The sequence below is a fragment of the Peromyscus maniculatus genome, chromosome 15 (assembly GCF_049852395.1).
Source record: "Peromyscus maniculatus bairdii isolate BWxNUB_F1_BW_parent chromosome 15, HU_Pman_BW_mat_3.1, whole genome shotgun sequence".
Classification (NCBI taxonomy): Eukaryota; Metazoa; Chordata; class Mammalia; order Rodentia; family Cricetidae; genus Peromyscus; species Peromyscus maniculatus.
In genome coordinates this window covers 37,840,213-37,855,242 of record NC_134866.1, presented here as the reverse complement: position 1 = coordinate 37,855,242, position 15,030 = coordinate 37,840,213, and the positions used below count along the sequence as shown (strand labels likewise).

General features: G+C 37.5%; 1 protein-coding gene across 1 annotated transcript in view; it reads left to right on the top strand.

The window, feature by feature from the left end:
* Positions 1–15,030, top strand: part of Hcn1 (hyperpolarization activated cyclic nucleotide gated potassium channel 1) — a 388,508-nt gene that overhangs the window by 285,777 nt on the left and 87,701 nt on the right. The window contains exon 4 of the mRNA XM_006983585.4: positions 1,488–1,706. Coding sequence (XP_006983647.1) covers positions 1,488–1,706 — 219 coding nt within the window. The remainder of the gene's footprint in view (positions 1–1,487; positions 1,707–15,030) is intronic.

Below are 15,030 nucleotides of genomic sequence, written 5' to 3'. Positions count from 1 at the left end.
TCATTTCAAAATACAAAAGTACAATTAAAAATTCCAACTCAGACAAGTATGAGACTGATTTCTATGGTGTTAAGTCTTAATAAAAAAAACATTCTATGTGAATCATCAACAACAGATGTACCAAAATTTACATTGTAAAGTAATGTATTAAAAATCCATCCTAATGTTCTCACAGCCCAGGAAACATTTTTTAATAGCTCCAGGAACAACTGTATCAACCAAAAGATTGTCTTTGCAAAATTAAAAAAGATATGAAAATATATTTGTGATCTTGCATTAGCCAAAAGCAACTGATGTCGCTATGAATGTTATTTTTGAGGATGGAGCTAAATGTTGTATAAATTGTGCTAGCCTAAGAAATAATTTGCAGAAGAGCACTGAAAACTAGTCAGTCAAGATTAACATATAAATGTTCATTGTATTTTATATCACCGTGACCCAAAAAATCATTTTTATAGCTTACAAGGTCTTAAGTTATTCATCAGTTACTATTACCTCATTTTGTTAATAATAAAATAGGGTAAAGGAAAAGTCTTCATATTTTATTGTCCTTAGCATTTTTCTGTTGGGTTTGAATTAGTGATCGATCATTTTCATTTTATAGTTGTCCCCATAAATAATGTAAGCCTTGATCTAGGGAGGTGGACAAGCTTTGAAAGGCATTTGAATTTAAGATGCTCATGGCGGCCCACACTTGCACTCCTAAACAGTATGCCATATTTGTTATATAACAAGACCCCAGTCTCAGAATGACAAAACATACAAACACGATGCCTAAAATTTGTGCAAGAGAAAACATACTTAACAAGTTTTTTTTTCTGTAAAATTGAAATTGGAATAAGATTTTGAAATTGCACCAGAAATTTGCAAGTCATAATTAACACAAGCTAACTCTGGGGATTTTTAGAATGTCAACCAAGTTATGACCGCATTTCCAAAACATTCTTGTTTTTCACTTATAAAACACAGAAATATTAAAAACCACACACACACACACATATATATACATATATATTATATATATATATAATATATATATATATATATGAAGTTGCATTCATGGAACCTGAGATATATAGTATTGACAAAAATTCTTGTATTGGGATTTTTATGCTTAGACCCACCTACTACATTTCACAGTTGCAAATACAGTTACTAGAGAATTATGATTCCCATGAAACATTAAACAAGACTCAACATTTATTCTTAACAGTGTTATTATGACACTTCTACAATTTTCTCAACTGGAATTCTACTTTTTAAAAACAGTCAACGTAAAACTGACTGAGAGTGTATGCACTAAAAATGATGCTATTTCTGTTTTATCTTGATAGATCAGACTTGAACTTCATTGAGTCATTTGCTCAGCATTCAGTAGGAAGTTAGGTATACATGTTGTTTTCCAGTGCTTCTGTGGCTAAGTCGCACTTATTTTTCCTTTTAGTATCCTATTGGCTCAGTTCATTTTCTTTTCTCTCGCCTTTCAGAACGACTCTTGGGGAAAGCAATATTCCTACGCACTCTTCAAGGCGATGAGTCACATGCTGTGCATTGGCTATGGCGCCCAAGCGCCCGTCAGCATGTCCGACCTCTGGATTACCATGCTCAGCATGATTGTCGGGGCCACCTGCTATGCTATGTTTGTTGGCCACGCCACAGCTCTGATTCAGTCTTTGGACTCTTCACGGAGGCAGTATCAAGAAAAGGTACGTCGCTTTCTCTCTCATATCTTCAGCCAGCCTCTTCACAAAAAAAAATTGTGTTCAAGCTAACAAACCAACATTCCTCCATCAAAGCTGTGAGGAGCTGCAATATTTAAAAGAAATAGAATCTGTTTTGATATTTTCTGATTCCAATCAAGATAATTTTCCAAGAACTTGTTTCATTTGTCTTGAGTTATATTTACATGTGTGTGCCTGGCATACAGCAGCCCTAGCTTTCCTCCCCAAAATGGCATATACCAGGCATGGTGCAACTGACGTGTCCTTTGAGAGTTGGAGTCAAGATAATTAGGAGTTCGAGGTGTCATGCTTGACTATATAATGGGTTTGAGGTTAGCTTAGTCTGAAAATTTTAAATATATAAATTTTCATTCATTAAAATATAATTATATCTCTTAGATGTATAAAGAAGATATACAAGGTGTTTCCATGGTTCAGGTTCTGTATTCCAAGAGTTGAATTTCAATTACTGGGATCATACTATAATATAGATCCCTGACTAATTCACACTATAAGAAATGAAAACCTGCAGTAAGGGCCAGACAACTGTTGCTCTCCTGTCTGTGTTCTGTTTTTAGCTAACTAAGCATAGGCCGTCCTTATCTCTACAAAACTCATCACACTCCTCAGGATGTTCATTTGTTTTTGTTTTTCGAGGCAGAGTTTCTCTGCCCTGGCTGTCATGGAACTCAATTTGTAGACCAGGCTGGTCTAGAACTCAAAGATCAGCCTACCTCTGCCTCCTGAGTGCTGGGTTTAAAGCCTTGCACCACCCATGCCTGGAAACACTCTCCAGTTTTTAAAGTCCTGTTCACAAAGGCTACCTTACATTCCTGTGCTTGGTGTGCTCATGGAACTGACTGTCATATTAAACTTCTCTTTAAGGAGTAGAAAGGGACAAAACTAAGTTAAGCTACGATTTCATTATTTTTTATATATCTTATTATTTTAAACAATTTTTAAATATATATTTTGATGATATTCTTTCCCTCCCCAAAGTCCTTCCATATCTGCTCCCCCTCCCTACCCACCCACCCAACTTTAAGTTCTTTCTCTAAAAACAAACAAAAAACCAATACCATAACAAAACCTTCCAAAACCAAGGAGGGAAAAACTGTAGAGTCCAAAATATGTTGGTCAACAACTCCTGAATCTGAAACCTGCCCTCGAGTGGTTGGTATACCCAACATCACTCCGTTAAGAACTTATTTTCTCTTTCCCAACAGATATAAATGACATTTTTTTCTGTTTTTTAGCTTTTAAAATATAACAAAGTAAAAAATAGTAAGATACAATGAAGACTATCACATTGAACTTGGACAAAACAAACCAACAGAAGGAAAAGTGCCCAAGAGAAGGCACACGAATCAGAGATTCACTCATTCACACACTCAGGAATCCCACAAAATCACTTACCTGGAAGCCACAGTATAAGCACAGAGGGCTTGGTGTAGACCTGTGCAGGCCCTGTGCATGCTGGTTCTTTCTTTAGACCAGTAGTATCTGATTTTTTAGACCAGTAGTACCAGCTAGGGGTCCTTGGGCTAGCTACTCTCAGGTTCTTGGTCACTCAGGCAATGTCAGGTAAGGGGTCCATCTCATGTAATGGGCCCAAGGTAAAATCAGATATGAGTTGGTTACTCACACATGCTTTGTGCCACCATTGCCCTAACATATCTTGCAGGTAGTACACCACTGTAGATAACGAGTTGCTGTCTAGCTTGGTGTTTGCATTGCCCTTTAAAAGTGTATAGAGCACATTCCTGTACCAAAGTCACTGGAACTAGGTCTTTGCACCTTGACACAGAACATTTCGGAAAGTGATGATTAAGTGCTTATAGAATAAGTGTGACTGGTACTAGGTTAGATTCAATTATTCCAAAACAGATGAACGTCACTCTAGCTGTTGCTTTATACACAGAGTCTTTGTTGCTATGTATACAGTCTTTGCCACTGTAATCCTGTAATGGGAGAAAAGGAACAAAGATATTTGATTTTGCTTAAATATAACTACAATATCACCAACTAGCATAATCAGCAAGTTGATACTTTTTTTGATGAAATCATGAAAGGTAAATTGTCAAAATTGCCTTGAGATTTATTTTTAAGGAAAAAATAAAGAAATTGTAAAGAATAGACATAACAGTAAAGGAGAAAAGACTATACAAAGCTGTTAGACTGAAAGTTTTATATTAATTGGAATTCAAACCAAACTGTCAGACCTGAAATGTATACTCAAGTAACATAATACAGACTGAGAAGGTTATATTTAGGAATATATATGTATATACGTACATACATTCATGTAACAATGGTTAATGAAAAAATGTGGCCAAGAATTTGAAATAGAGCAAGGAAGGTTATGTGAGAGAGTGTGGAGAGAAGAAAGGGAAGGGAGACATGATGTAATTATCTTATAATCTCAGAATAAAAGAAAAAAAGCATAAATTAAATAAAATAATTATGATTGTGCACATGCTTTTGATAATGTGCCCACAGAGGGGAATTCAGGTGAAAAAAAAATAGTTCAGGGTCAGCTTTTAAAATTTTAAGTCTCCTTTAATCAGATCTCTTTTCTAAGCATCAAACTTTTTTTTTTACTCTTGAAAATAATCATGTATGTAAATGTATTGTTTCATCATGGTTTTAATTATTTATATTTAATTGTATATTTATTTTATGTATTTTGAAGTCTCACTCTGCTGCCCAGACTCACATGGAATTTCTGGGACTAAGAGTTCTTCTAGTCTCAGTCTCCCTAATGCCTAGGATTACAGGCTTGTACTACCATACACAGGTATTTACTTATGTAACCTCCATTTGCCTGAAGACAGATAACTTTTTAGAAAGTAAGTTTTTGAATCTTTTTTCTTTCTGAAATTCTAAGATTGATCACATACTCCTGGAATTAAATGATGGATTATCAATGTGACTGCCATGAGGGTTGACACAATTTCTTAGTTGCTGAGCTGATAGTATGTTTTTCTTCGAGGCCTGATCGGTCCTTCACTTGCTTGGTTAGTATTACCCCAAGGTACTTTATGTCATTTGTGGCTATTGTAAAGGGTGATGTATCTCTGCTTTCCTTCTCAGCCTGTTTGTCAATTGTATATAGGAGGGCTACTGATTTTTTTGAGTTGATCTTGTATCCTGCTATGTTCCTGAAGGTGTTTATGAGCTTTATCAGTTCCTGGGTGGAATCTTTGGGGTCACTCAAGTATACTATCATGTCATCTGCAAATAGGGAAAGCTTGACTTCTCCTTTCCAATTTGTATCCCCTTAATCTCCTTATGTTGTCTTATTGCTCTGGCTAGAACTTCAAGTACTATATTGAATAAGTATGGGGAGAGTGGACAGCCTTGCCTCATTCCTGATTTTAGTCAATTGCTTTGAGTTTCTCTCCATTTAATTTGATGTTGGCTGTTGGCTTGCTGTAAATTGCCTTTATTATGTTTAGGTATGTTCCCTGTATTCCTGATCGCTCCAAGACCTTTATCATGAAGGGGTGTTGGATTTTGTCAAATGCCTTTTCTGCATCTAGTGAGATGATCATGTGTTTTTTTTCTTTGAGTTTGTTTATATGGTGTATTATATTGACAGACTTTCCTATGTTGAACCACCCTTGCATCCCTGGAATGAAGCCTGCTTGATCATGGTGGATAATTGTTTTGATGTGTTCTTGGAGTCTGTTTGCCAGTATTTTATTGAGTATTTTTGCATCAATGTTCATGAGGGAGATTGGTCTGTAGTTCTCTTTCTTTGTTGTATCCTTGTTTGGTTTAGGAATCAGGGTAATTGTAGCCTCATAGAAGGAGTTTGGTAATGTCCCTTCTGTTTCTATTGTATGGAACAATTTAGAGAGTATTGGTATTAACTCTTCTTTGAAGATCTGGTAGAATTCTGTGCTGAAACTATCTGGTCATGGGAATTTTTTTTTTTTAAGTTGGGAGACTTTTAATGACTGTTTCTATTTCAATAGGGGTTACTGGACTATTTAAATAGTTTATCTTGTCTTGATTTAACTTAGGTATGTGGTACCTATCCAGAAAATTATCCATTTCTTTTAGATTTTCAAGTTTTGTGAAGTAGAGGTTTTTGAAGTATGACCTGATTATTCTCTGGATTTCCTCAATGTCTGTTGTTATGTCTCCCTTTTCATTTCTGATTTTGTTAATTTTGATTCTCTCTCTCTGTCTTTTGGTTAGTTTGGATAGGGGATTGTCTATCTTGTTGATTTTCTCAAAGAACCAACTCTTTGTTTCATTAATTTTTTTGTATTGTTCTCTTTGTTTCTATTTTATTGATTTTACCTCTCACTTTGATAATTTCCTGGCATCTATTCTTCCTGGGAGACTTTACTTCTTCTTGTTTTAGAGCTTTCAGGTGTGCTGTTAAGTCACTAGTGTGAGATTTCTCCAACTTCTTTATGTGGGCATTTAGTGCTATGAATTTCCCTCGTAGCACTGCTTTCATAGTGTCCCATAAGTTTGGGTATGAGGTGTCTTCATTTTCATTGATCTCTAGGAAGTCTTTAATTTCTTACTTTATTTCTTCCTTAACCCATTGGTGATCAGTTAAGCATTATTCACTTTCCATGAGATTGTAGGTTTTCTGTAGTTGTTGTTGTTGTTGAAATCTAACTTTAAACCATGGTGGTCTGATAGAACACAGGAGGTTATTCCAATTGTTTTGCATCTGTTGAGATTTGCTTTGTGGCCAAGTATGTGGTTGATTTTAGAGAAAGTTCCATGGGGTGCTGAGAAGAAGGTATATTCTTTTTTGTTAGGATGGAATGTTCTGTAGATATGGATTAAGTCCGTTTGAGTCATAACATCAGTTAAGTCCTTTATTTCTCTGTTAAGTTTCGATTTGGGAGATCTGTTCAGTGGTGAAAGTGGGGTGTTGAGGTCTCCCACTATTAATGTGTGGGGTTTTATATGTGGTTTAAGCTTTAGTAATGTTTCTTTTACATATGTGGGTGCCCTTGTGTTTGGGGCATAAATGTTCAGAATTGAAACTTCATCTTGGTGGATCTTTCCTGTGATAAGTATGAAATGCCCTTCTTGATCTCTTTTGATTGATTTTAGTTTGAAGTCTATTTTGCTGGATATCAGGATGGCTACACCTGCTTGTTTCTTTTTTTTTTTTTTTTTTTTTTTGGTTTTTCGAGACAGGGTTTCTCTGTGTAGCTTTGCGCCTTTCCTGGAGCTCACTTGGTAGCCCAGGCTGGCCTCGAACTCACAGAGATCCGCCTGGCTCTGCCTCCCGAGTGCTGGGATTAAAGGCGTGCGCCACCACCGCCCGGCCTACCTGCTTGTTTCTTAAGACTGTTTGATTGGAAAGTCTTTTCCCAGCCTTTTATTCTTAGGTAGTGTCTATCTTTGAATTTGAGATGTGTTTCTTGTATGCAGCAGAAAGATGGGTCCTGCTTTTGTATCCATTCTGTAAGCCTATGTCTTTTTATAGGTGAATTAAGTCCATTGATATTAATGGATATTAATGACCAGTGATTGTTCATTCCTGTTATTTTTTGGTGGTAGTGTGTGTGTACTTCTCTTCTTTGGGGTTTACTGCTGTGGCTTTATCTATTGCCTGTGTTTTCGAGGGTGTATCTGACTTCCTTATGTTGGAATTTTCCTTCTAGTGCTTTCTGTAGGGCTGGGTTTGTGGATAAGTATTGTTTAAATCTGGCTTTGTCTTGGAATGTCTTGTTCACTCCGTCTATGATGATTGAAAGTTTTGCTGGGTATATTAGTCTAGGCTGGCATCCATGGTCTCTTAGTGTCTGCATTACATCTGTCCAATTCCTTCTGGCTTTCAAATTCTCCATTGAGAAATCGGGTGTTATTCTGATGGGTTTGTCTTTATAAGTCACTTCGCCTTTTTCCTTAGCTGCTCTTAATATTCTTTTATTCTGTACGTTTAGTTGTCTAATTATGTGTCGAGGGGACTTTTTTGGGAGGTCTAGTCTGTTTGGTGTTCTATAGGCTTCTTGTATCTTCATAGGCATTTCCATCTTTAAGTTTGGAAAGTTTTCTTCTATGATCTTGTTGAATATATTTTCTGTACCTTTGAGTTGGTATTCTTCTCCTTCTATCCCTGTTATTCGTAGGTTTGGTCTTTTCAAGGAATCCCAAATCTCTTGGACATTTTGGCTCATGACTTTGTTGACTTTAGTGTTTTCTTTGACTGATTAATCTATTTCTTCTACCGTATCTTCAATGCCAGAGATCCTCTCTTCCATCTCTTGCATTCTGTTGGTTATACCTGCATCTGAAGTTCCCATTCGTTTACTCAGATTTTCTATTTCCAGCATTCCCTCTGTTTGTGTTTTCTTCATTTTTTCTATTTCCCTTTTCAGATCTTGGACTGTTTCCTTCATCTGTTTCATTGCTTTTTCATGATTTTCTTTCAGGGCTTCATTGTTTTCTTCCAGGGCTTTATTGTTTTCTTCTACTTTATTTGTCCTTTCCTCTAGTTTTTTTATAGTGTTCTTCCCATTTTTTGTTTGTCTTTTCCTCTATATAAGCCTCTACCTTCTCCATGATGTTATTCATAAGGCTGTTTTCTTCTGCTTCTTCCAATTTTTGATGTTCAGGTCTAGATGTTGGAGGAGGGCTAGGTTCTGGTGATGGTGTATTGCTCTTCATTTTGTTGTATGTACTTCTGCCTTGACGTCTGCCCATCTACTTGTGGTTTGTTCTTGGTCTTATCTGCGCACTTGGTCCAGACAGAGCTGACAGATTCAAGTCTCTCTCTCTTGTCCAGATGGGAGCTCTCTTGTCCAGATGGGAAGTCTGGGATAGGATGTGAGCTGGGGGCCAGTCTCTAAGTCTCAGGAAGTGGCTGGGGACTTGGGCAGATGGGTGTGGTGGCAGGGCGTGGAGATTGCAGGGTCTGCCGGGGGTCTTGGAGAAGGGGACCCTTCCTGGTAGGGGTAGAAGGGAACCTGCCCGGTGGCCAGAACCTGGGGCCAAGTTGGGCAGGTCTTCCCCAGAGTGGCTGGTGCCCAGGGATGGGGTCCAGGCTGAGCCCAGGCACTCACCTCTTGTTCAGAAGGGAAGTCCGGGGCAGGATCAGGGGACAATTTTTATCCAAAACAATCAGAACTATTGCTTCAAAAGTATGATGCTCTTGACCTTAGAAAAATAAAGGTCAGCCAGGGCTTACATGAACTATGGTTGACTCCCAAAAATTTGGTTAGGATCCTTATTATGGGGCAGAGATATCGCTGCGATTCATTGCTTTCAAGAAAAAAAACCCTTTCACTTGGTTCCTTTCATAACTGGTAGATATTTTCTTCCTCACTTTACAAATGAGGGTGATATGAACAAGAGTCCCTGTGGTTCCTTAATTAACCTGGAAAATTTCCATGAAGTTAAACTGTCTACTTTACCTCTTGAGAATTGAATTTAATATATTCTAGTATGTTAAATTGCTTGTACTCCAAATATTCTCCAACCAGGAACATCCCAAGGCTGTGACTCTAAGTAAGACACTTGTACAGAAAGACTGCAGTGTGCTAACATTGTGCTAGTATTTTTCCTAATTATTTCTTTTATTTTCTTGAGATTATATCATTTTCCCCTTCCCTTTTCTTCTCCAACCCTTCCCATATATACCTCCTTGCTCTCCTTCAAATCTGTGACCTCGTTTTTTCACAATTTTTGATATTTATTCATAAATACATAAGTGCAGCATGCTCAACCCACATAAGTACACTAGTCGGTTATTTAATACCAAATAGTCAGCCGTAAAAACATGCATATACTGGGTGGTGGTGGCACATGCCTTTAATCCCAGCACTTGGGAGGCAGAGCCAGGAGAGATACCCTGTCTCAAAAAGACTGAGAAAAAAAAATAATACATATAAGTAATATGATATAGAAGGGGATTGGTTTAAGGTTACTTGACTGCTACAAATTGGGCTTCAGGGAAAATAACTAAATGAATGATACTTTGCATTCTCACTTGAATAAAAATGTTTTTGGGTTGTCATACCTACTGAAGTAAGTAAAGATTTGAATCAGCTAACTTAACCAAAGTGAAAAAAAAATCAGTCAATTGCAAATTATTTGTCCTAGTGATTTTAAAATGTTCTGTTTTTATGTGTAAAGTTTATAAAAATATATATCATTCTCCTTTTTCCTCAATGATAATTCCTGCTCTAGTACTCAGTGTTCCATGTTAAAACTCCCCACATGTATAATGTTTTTATGTATAGTTGCAGAAATATACACAGTGGTAGAGATTTATCCTCATTAAGCCTTCTTTAGTACATTGCAGTTTCTGTTTTGAAGAACATTGCAGCTTCTCATACTAGTGCTAAAGGAAGAGTTTCATTTTGTGTTCAATTGATACAGCTCTGAATTTCTTCTAGAAATGTTTGAAGTTTGTTTTACTATATTCTACAAATTTCTCTTTTGAGAATTTGATTTTAATGTGCTTAGCTTCCTTATACATTATTAACTGTAAAGCTGCTTTAAAGAAGTTTTACACAGTAGAAGCTGATATCCAGGGGTGCAGTCATTTGTCAGGAGCCCTCAGCGGAGAGGGTGTACCCACTCTTCAGGCCTGTGACTTCAGTTTGTCTAGTCAGATTTCTAGGGCCCATTGGGAAGTGGCCTAAAGAATGGTAATGACATCAGTGGGCAGAGACAGACATCAGGCAATCAGAATTCCACTTTAGGAAAACAAGTCATAATAGCAAGTGGGATATGATATAGGCCTCTCTAGACTGCAGGTTCTATGATCAAATAACACATAAAACACTTTCTGATAGAATCACTGACAGAGATATATTAAATAAGAACTTCAGCAGTATAAGCAGGCACATCTAATGAATAAAATCCTAGAAAAAAATATTATTTCATGAGTCATTGTGTTCCAAGCAATCATAAGAGAAAAAATAATGTATGCACTAAGCATCAAAATCTTCTATCTAGTAAATGTCTATTTACTGAATGTTTGTTTGTGTGACATCTATTACAAGAAACTGGGAAATAAGGAGCAAATAGACACAGCATTGTTCCTTAGGGAGTTTCTCACAGTTCAGTACGTGGGAACAGGGGAGTCAAAATCACTAGTAATAAGATTCATAGGAAGCTCTACATCATGAAGGCTTTTAATTATAAATGTTAGTAAAAGAAATATAACAGCATGATAAGCCATTGTAAGATTTTACGTTGTATTTATGTTCCCTACAATGGGGTGAGAGTGTGGGGAAAGAAGAAATCAAGAAACCTGAAGGATGAGTAGAAAAAGACATTGCACTGGGCCCTACAGACGAAACATCAGTATGAGAACAGCTGGCAGGCTTCAAGACAGTCAAGGAACATGTGACCGAATCCTAGAGAAAGATGACCTGTCAAGTATAGAACAGCACAATCATACTGAGAGAGACTTTGTAGACTTCATTAGGCCCTATTGTAGTTTAGCTTAAATATGCAGAGAGTCTGCTAATCATATGGACTGGAAAAGTGATGATAATAGAATTGCCTGGGACATTTTTAATGAATGTCAGTAAGCTGCGTAAGTCCGTTAGAGGAAGTTAAAAGCGGCCGCTTGTTCTTTGGCATTAAGCCAATGGTCCAGCTTGACTTTGTGAGGCGTCCATGAAACTGTCAGACAGGGAAGTGAACCATGCAAAGTGAAAAAAAAAAAATGAAAACCCTGTGCAGACTGACTTTCTCAACCTGGTTCAGAATTTGGGAAGTCTAATGCCAGGCAGTTCATTGTCAGAATATTTAAAACACAGTATAATTTGGGGAAAAGTTTCCAGGCAGCCATGAGTCCACTCACTCCAATTACAGATGCACAATGAAGAGTGAAGTGTGACTATATAGAAATTCTTCTACAAAATACATGTGACCATGAGGATAGGTTCTATAGCAGAAGGCCTAGAATGTAGTGTGATCTCTGACCAATAGCATAGAGGCCAACAGGCCACAAAGTCCATGTGGCATCTCCCCTGTGGATGGGTAATGGTCTGGGGAAGGAAGAGTCTGAATAACCACTCTGGGAAATTTAGGTGACGTCTGCCCCTATAGATAGCAAAACGGTCACAAGGTTGTTAACAAAATCCACTCTCCGCTTTCTGGATGGAATGCATGTAATTGATTTTTATCTCCTCCCTTGAGGAGACACCCCTGTGTGATTAACATTCCTGATTCTCTTAGTGCTTCTGGGTGAGTGCAAGGACCTCTGCGCCCCCAACAGCTGCACAAACTCAAGGAAGATTGCAGTATTAACAGGTGTAACTATTGAATAATGAAAACATTATACAAACCCTTTTAGGATGTCGGGGGGGGGGGGGGGGAGAAAAACCTATGCTGGGCAAATGCTAACTTTGTCCAAGGAAAAGACCCAACCCAAGTGACTTAAAAAAATTTATGACTTCACAAACAGCCTTTGTGGCTCAGAAGCCCTGTCAGTGTGTGGCTCTGCTCCCAAGGCCATCTGTGAACACTATCTCTAAGCTGGTCCTCTAGCTGAGATGCTTTCCAAATTTTTGCTGTGTTTTATATTCATTTAGTGAGTTGGTGAAAACAAGCATTCTTGGGCCCCACTCCCAGAGTTTCTGCTTCATTAAGCTTGGCATATGACTTACAGACTTGCATTTTCCACGAGATCCCAGATACTACTAACCTGATTTATCTGAATATCTGAAACTGTGCCATGGTCATGTCTCTCTTCCAGACCATGACAATGGAAAGAGAACAGGACACATTCATTTCTGTTCAATATCCACTAATGAGAACTTAGTCATGTTGCTACTGAAAGAGCAAGATAAGTTGACAGCTCTGTGACCAGCCAACAGTTCTTTCCATAGGGAACAGATAGAGAAAAGATAAAAGTGAGAAACTAGCATTCTCTGGCAGCGATAGAACATCAAAGAAAAGGAGGTAGGAAAACGCTTGTGTTTCCCCTGGAAATCCCTGCACCGTGAATGAGCACTGTGTGGAAAACAGTATTCCTTATGAGATCTCAAGCCACTGGGATTTCATTTAGTACAAAGTGGAGAAGCATTGAGATTTCATATGCCCCTACTCTATAAGAAGATTGAAGACACCAAATGTGAGATCCACAGTGAGTACAGGGCAGAGCTGAACACAGAATACATTATCCAGGTACTTCCTATGTACAGCTTTTCATCTATCAGGGGATGGAAGGTATTAATAAATTATTGTAGGAGTGTATTTTCTTTAACATAGGCATCATTGCTATTAAAAGTGTTATATATATCACAGGTTCTAATTACTTTATTTCCCCTGACTTTTCAATTATGATCTCACCATTTATTCTAAAGACCTAACGCAGGTTTTTGCTTTCATATTTGGTGACAATTTGTGTAAAACTAAATTATAAACTCTGGGTCATAAATACTATCATAACTAACTTTTGTCAACAGAATTTTTCTCTCTTAAGAACATATGAAATGCAGAAAATACTTTTTTTAAAACTGACTATATTGCTAGTCAAAAATTTTAAAGAGCAAATAAAATAGCAGTAGATAAATAATGCATCCATAAACCACACTGACATAAAATGCTTTCATTTTTATTTAAACACACCAATATTTTACTTAAATGTTGCATTTTTCAGATAATTACATAAAATATCTCAAATTCATTGTTTAAGCTTTGCCAAATAGCATACTTTCAAAGATTATTCTAAGTTAATACTACAGTTAGTGAAAGAAATATTTGAAAGTTACTTATGCAACTCTGTATAAAGCTCTATTAATATCCTTAGCATTGTCATACTTAATAAAAATAACCTTCAGCTTCAGTATTATAGTTTTGTTGGTGATATTTAGAGAGGATCCAAGAAGTCAACAAATCATTTAAGTGTTCAGATTGCTAGTGTTATTGAATTCCTACTCCAAGCCTAACCTCTGAAGATAGAAGCAAAACTGTTAAAAGTTGGTAAATAGAGCTGGGCAGCAGTGGCGCACACCTTTAATTCCAGAACTAGGGAGGCAGAGCGAGGCAGATATCTGTGAGTTCGAGGCCAGCTTGGTCTACAGAGTGAGATCCAGGACAGGCACCAAAATTACTCAGAGAAACCCTATCTTGAAAAACCAAAAAAGAAAAAAAAAAAAAAAAAAGGTTGGTAAATAGAAAACAGCGAGGAGATGGCGGGGGGGGGGGGTAGAAAATGAAAGCTCCATGACAAAGACATATTTAAATGTGGTAAATAGAAAACTTTACCATCAAAAGTCACCATTATTTTGCCAAAATGCCTGGTTTCGATCATGTTGCATAGTGTTGAAGATCGCAGTCCTCATCTGTTGTCCCTCTAAATTCTGATCGGCTTATAAAATGATTTACTACAGCGAGATTCCCTCTGTAGCGGGGGACAAGCATATAGTAGAGACAAGCTAGTCCTTGGGACAGAGAATAAGAGCATGTGGATCACAGAATGGCTGTACCCTTCAAAGAATGTGACCATTTCTAATCGGTCCCAAGGAATTTAAGCAGAATATGATTATTGTGCTGTTTTCTTTTCTGGTTTATCCAAAGGTTTTATGGTTTAATATCATTACCACTTAATTCCCACAGATACTTTTCACACAATATTTTAATGTTCTCAACAAGCAGAGAAATGTCAGTGACAGTGGAAATGCACTTTAAGCAGGTGGAGTGTTGGGATATAGTTCACTGGCACAGCACTTTCCCAGCTTGCCCTGGTGCTAAGTACTAGGGAAAAAGAATGTGGTAAGCATTATTGAAATATCAGAAAAATTAATGTAGATTTGAGAGAAACTGACAGTAGGGTTTGATTATATTGACATATGTTAAGTTAGCATGTGTGTGAGGTACATGTGTATGTGCACACCTATGTACAGCTGCACTTACCCCTATATGCATGAATGAAGTCCTATATTGTAACATGAATCTTAAGAGGGCTTATAATAAAAAAAAAAAAAAACCCAGAGCCAGATATTTGGGGTGAAAGCTGAAACATCAGAGAAGCAGAACAGCCAGCCACTAGCTTACCTCTATGAAATCCTCATCCTCAAGAGAGCAAGTTCCTATTTCCTCACACCTTATATGCCTTTCTGTGTCCTGCCACATTACTTCCTGAGAATAAAGGCATGTGTCACCACTGTCTGGTTCTGTTTCTCTCATGTAGCCCAGTGTGGACTTGAACTCACAGAGATCCAGATGGGTCTGTGACTCCCAAGTGATAGGGTTTTAAAGGTGTGTGCCACCACTGCCTGACCTCTATGTCTAATTTAGTGGCTGGCTCTGTCCTCTGATCCCCAGGTAAGCTTTATTGCAATACACAATATATCAACAAACT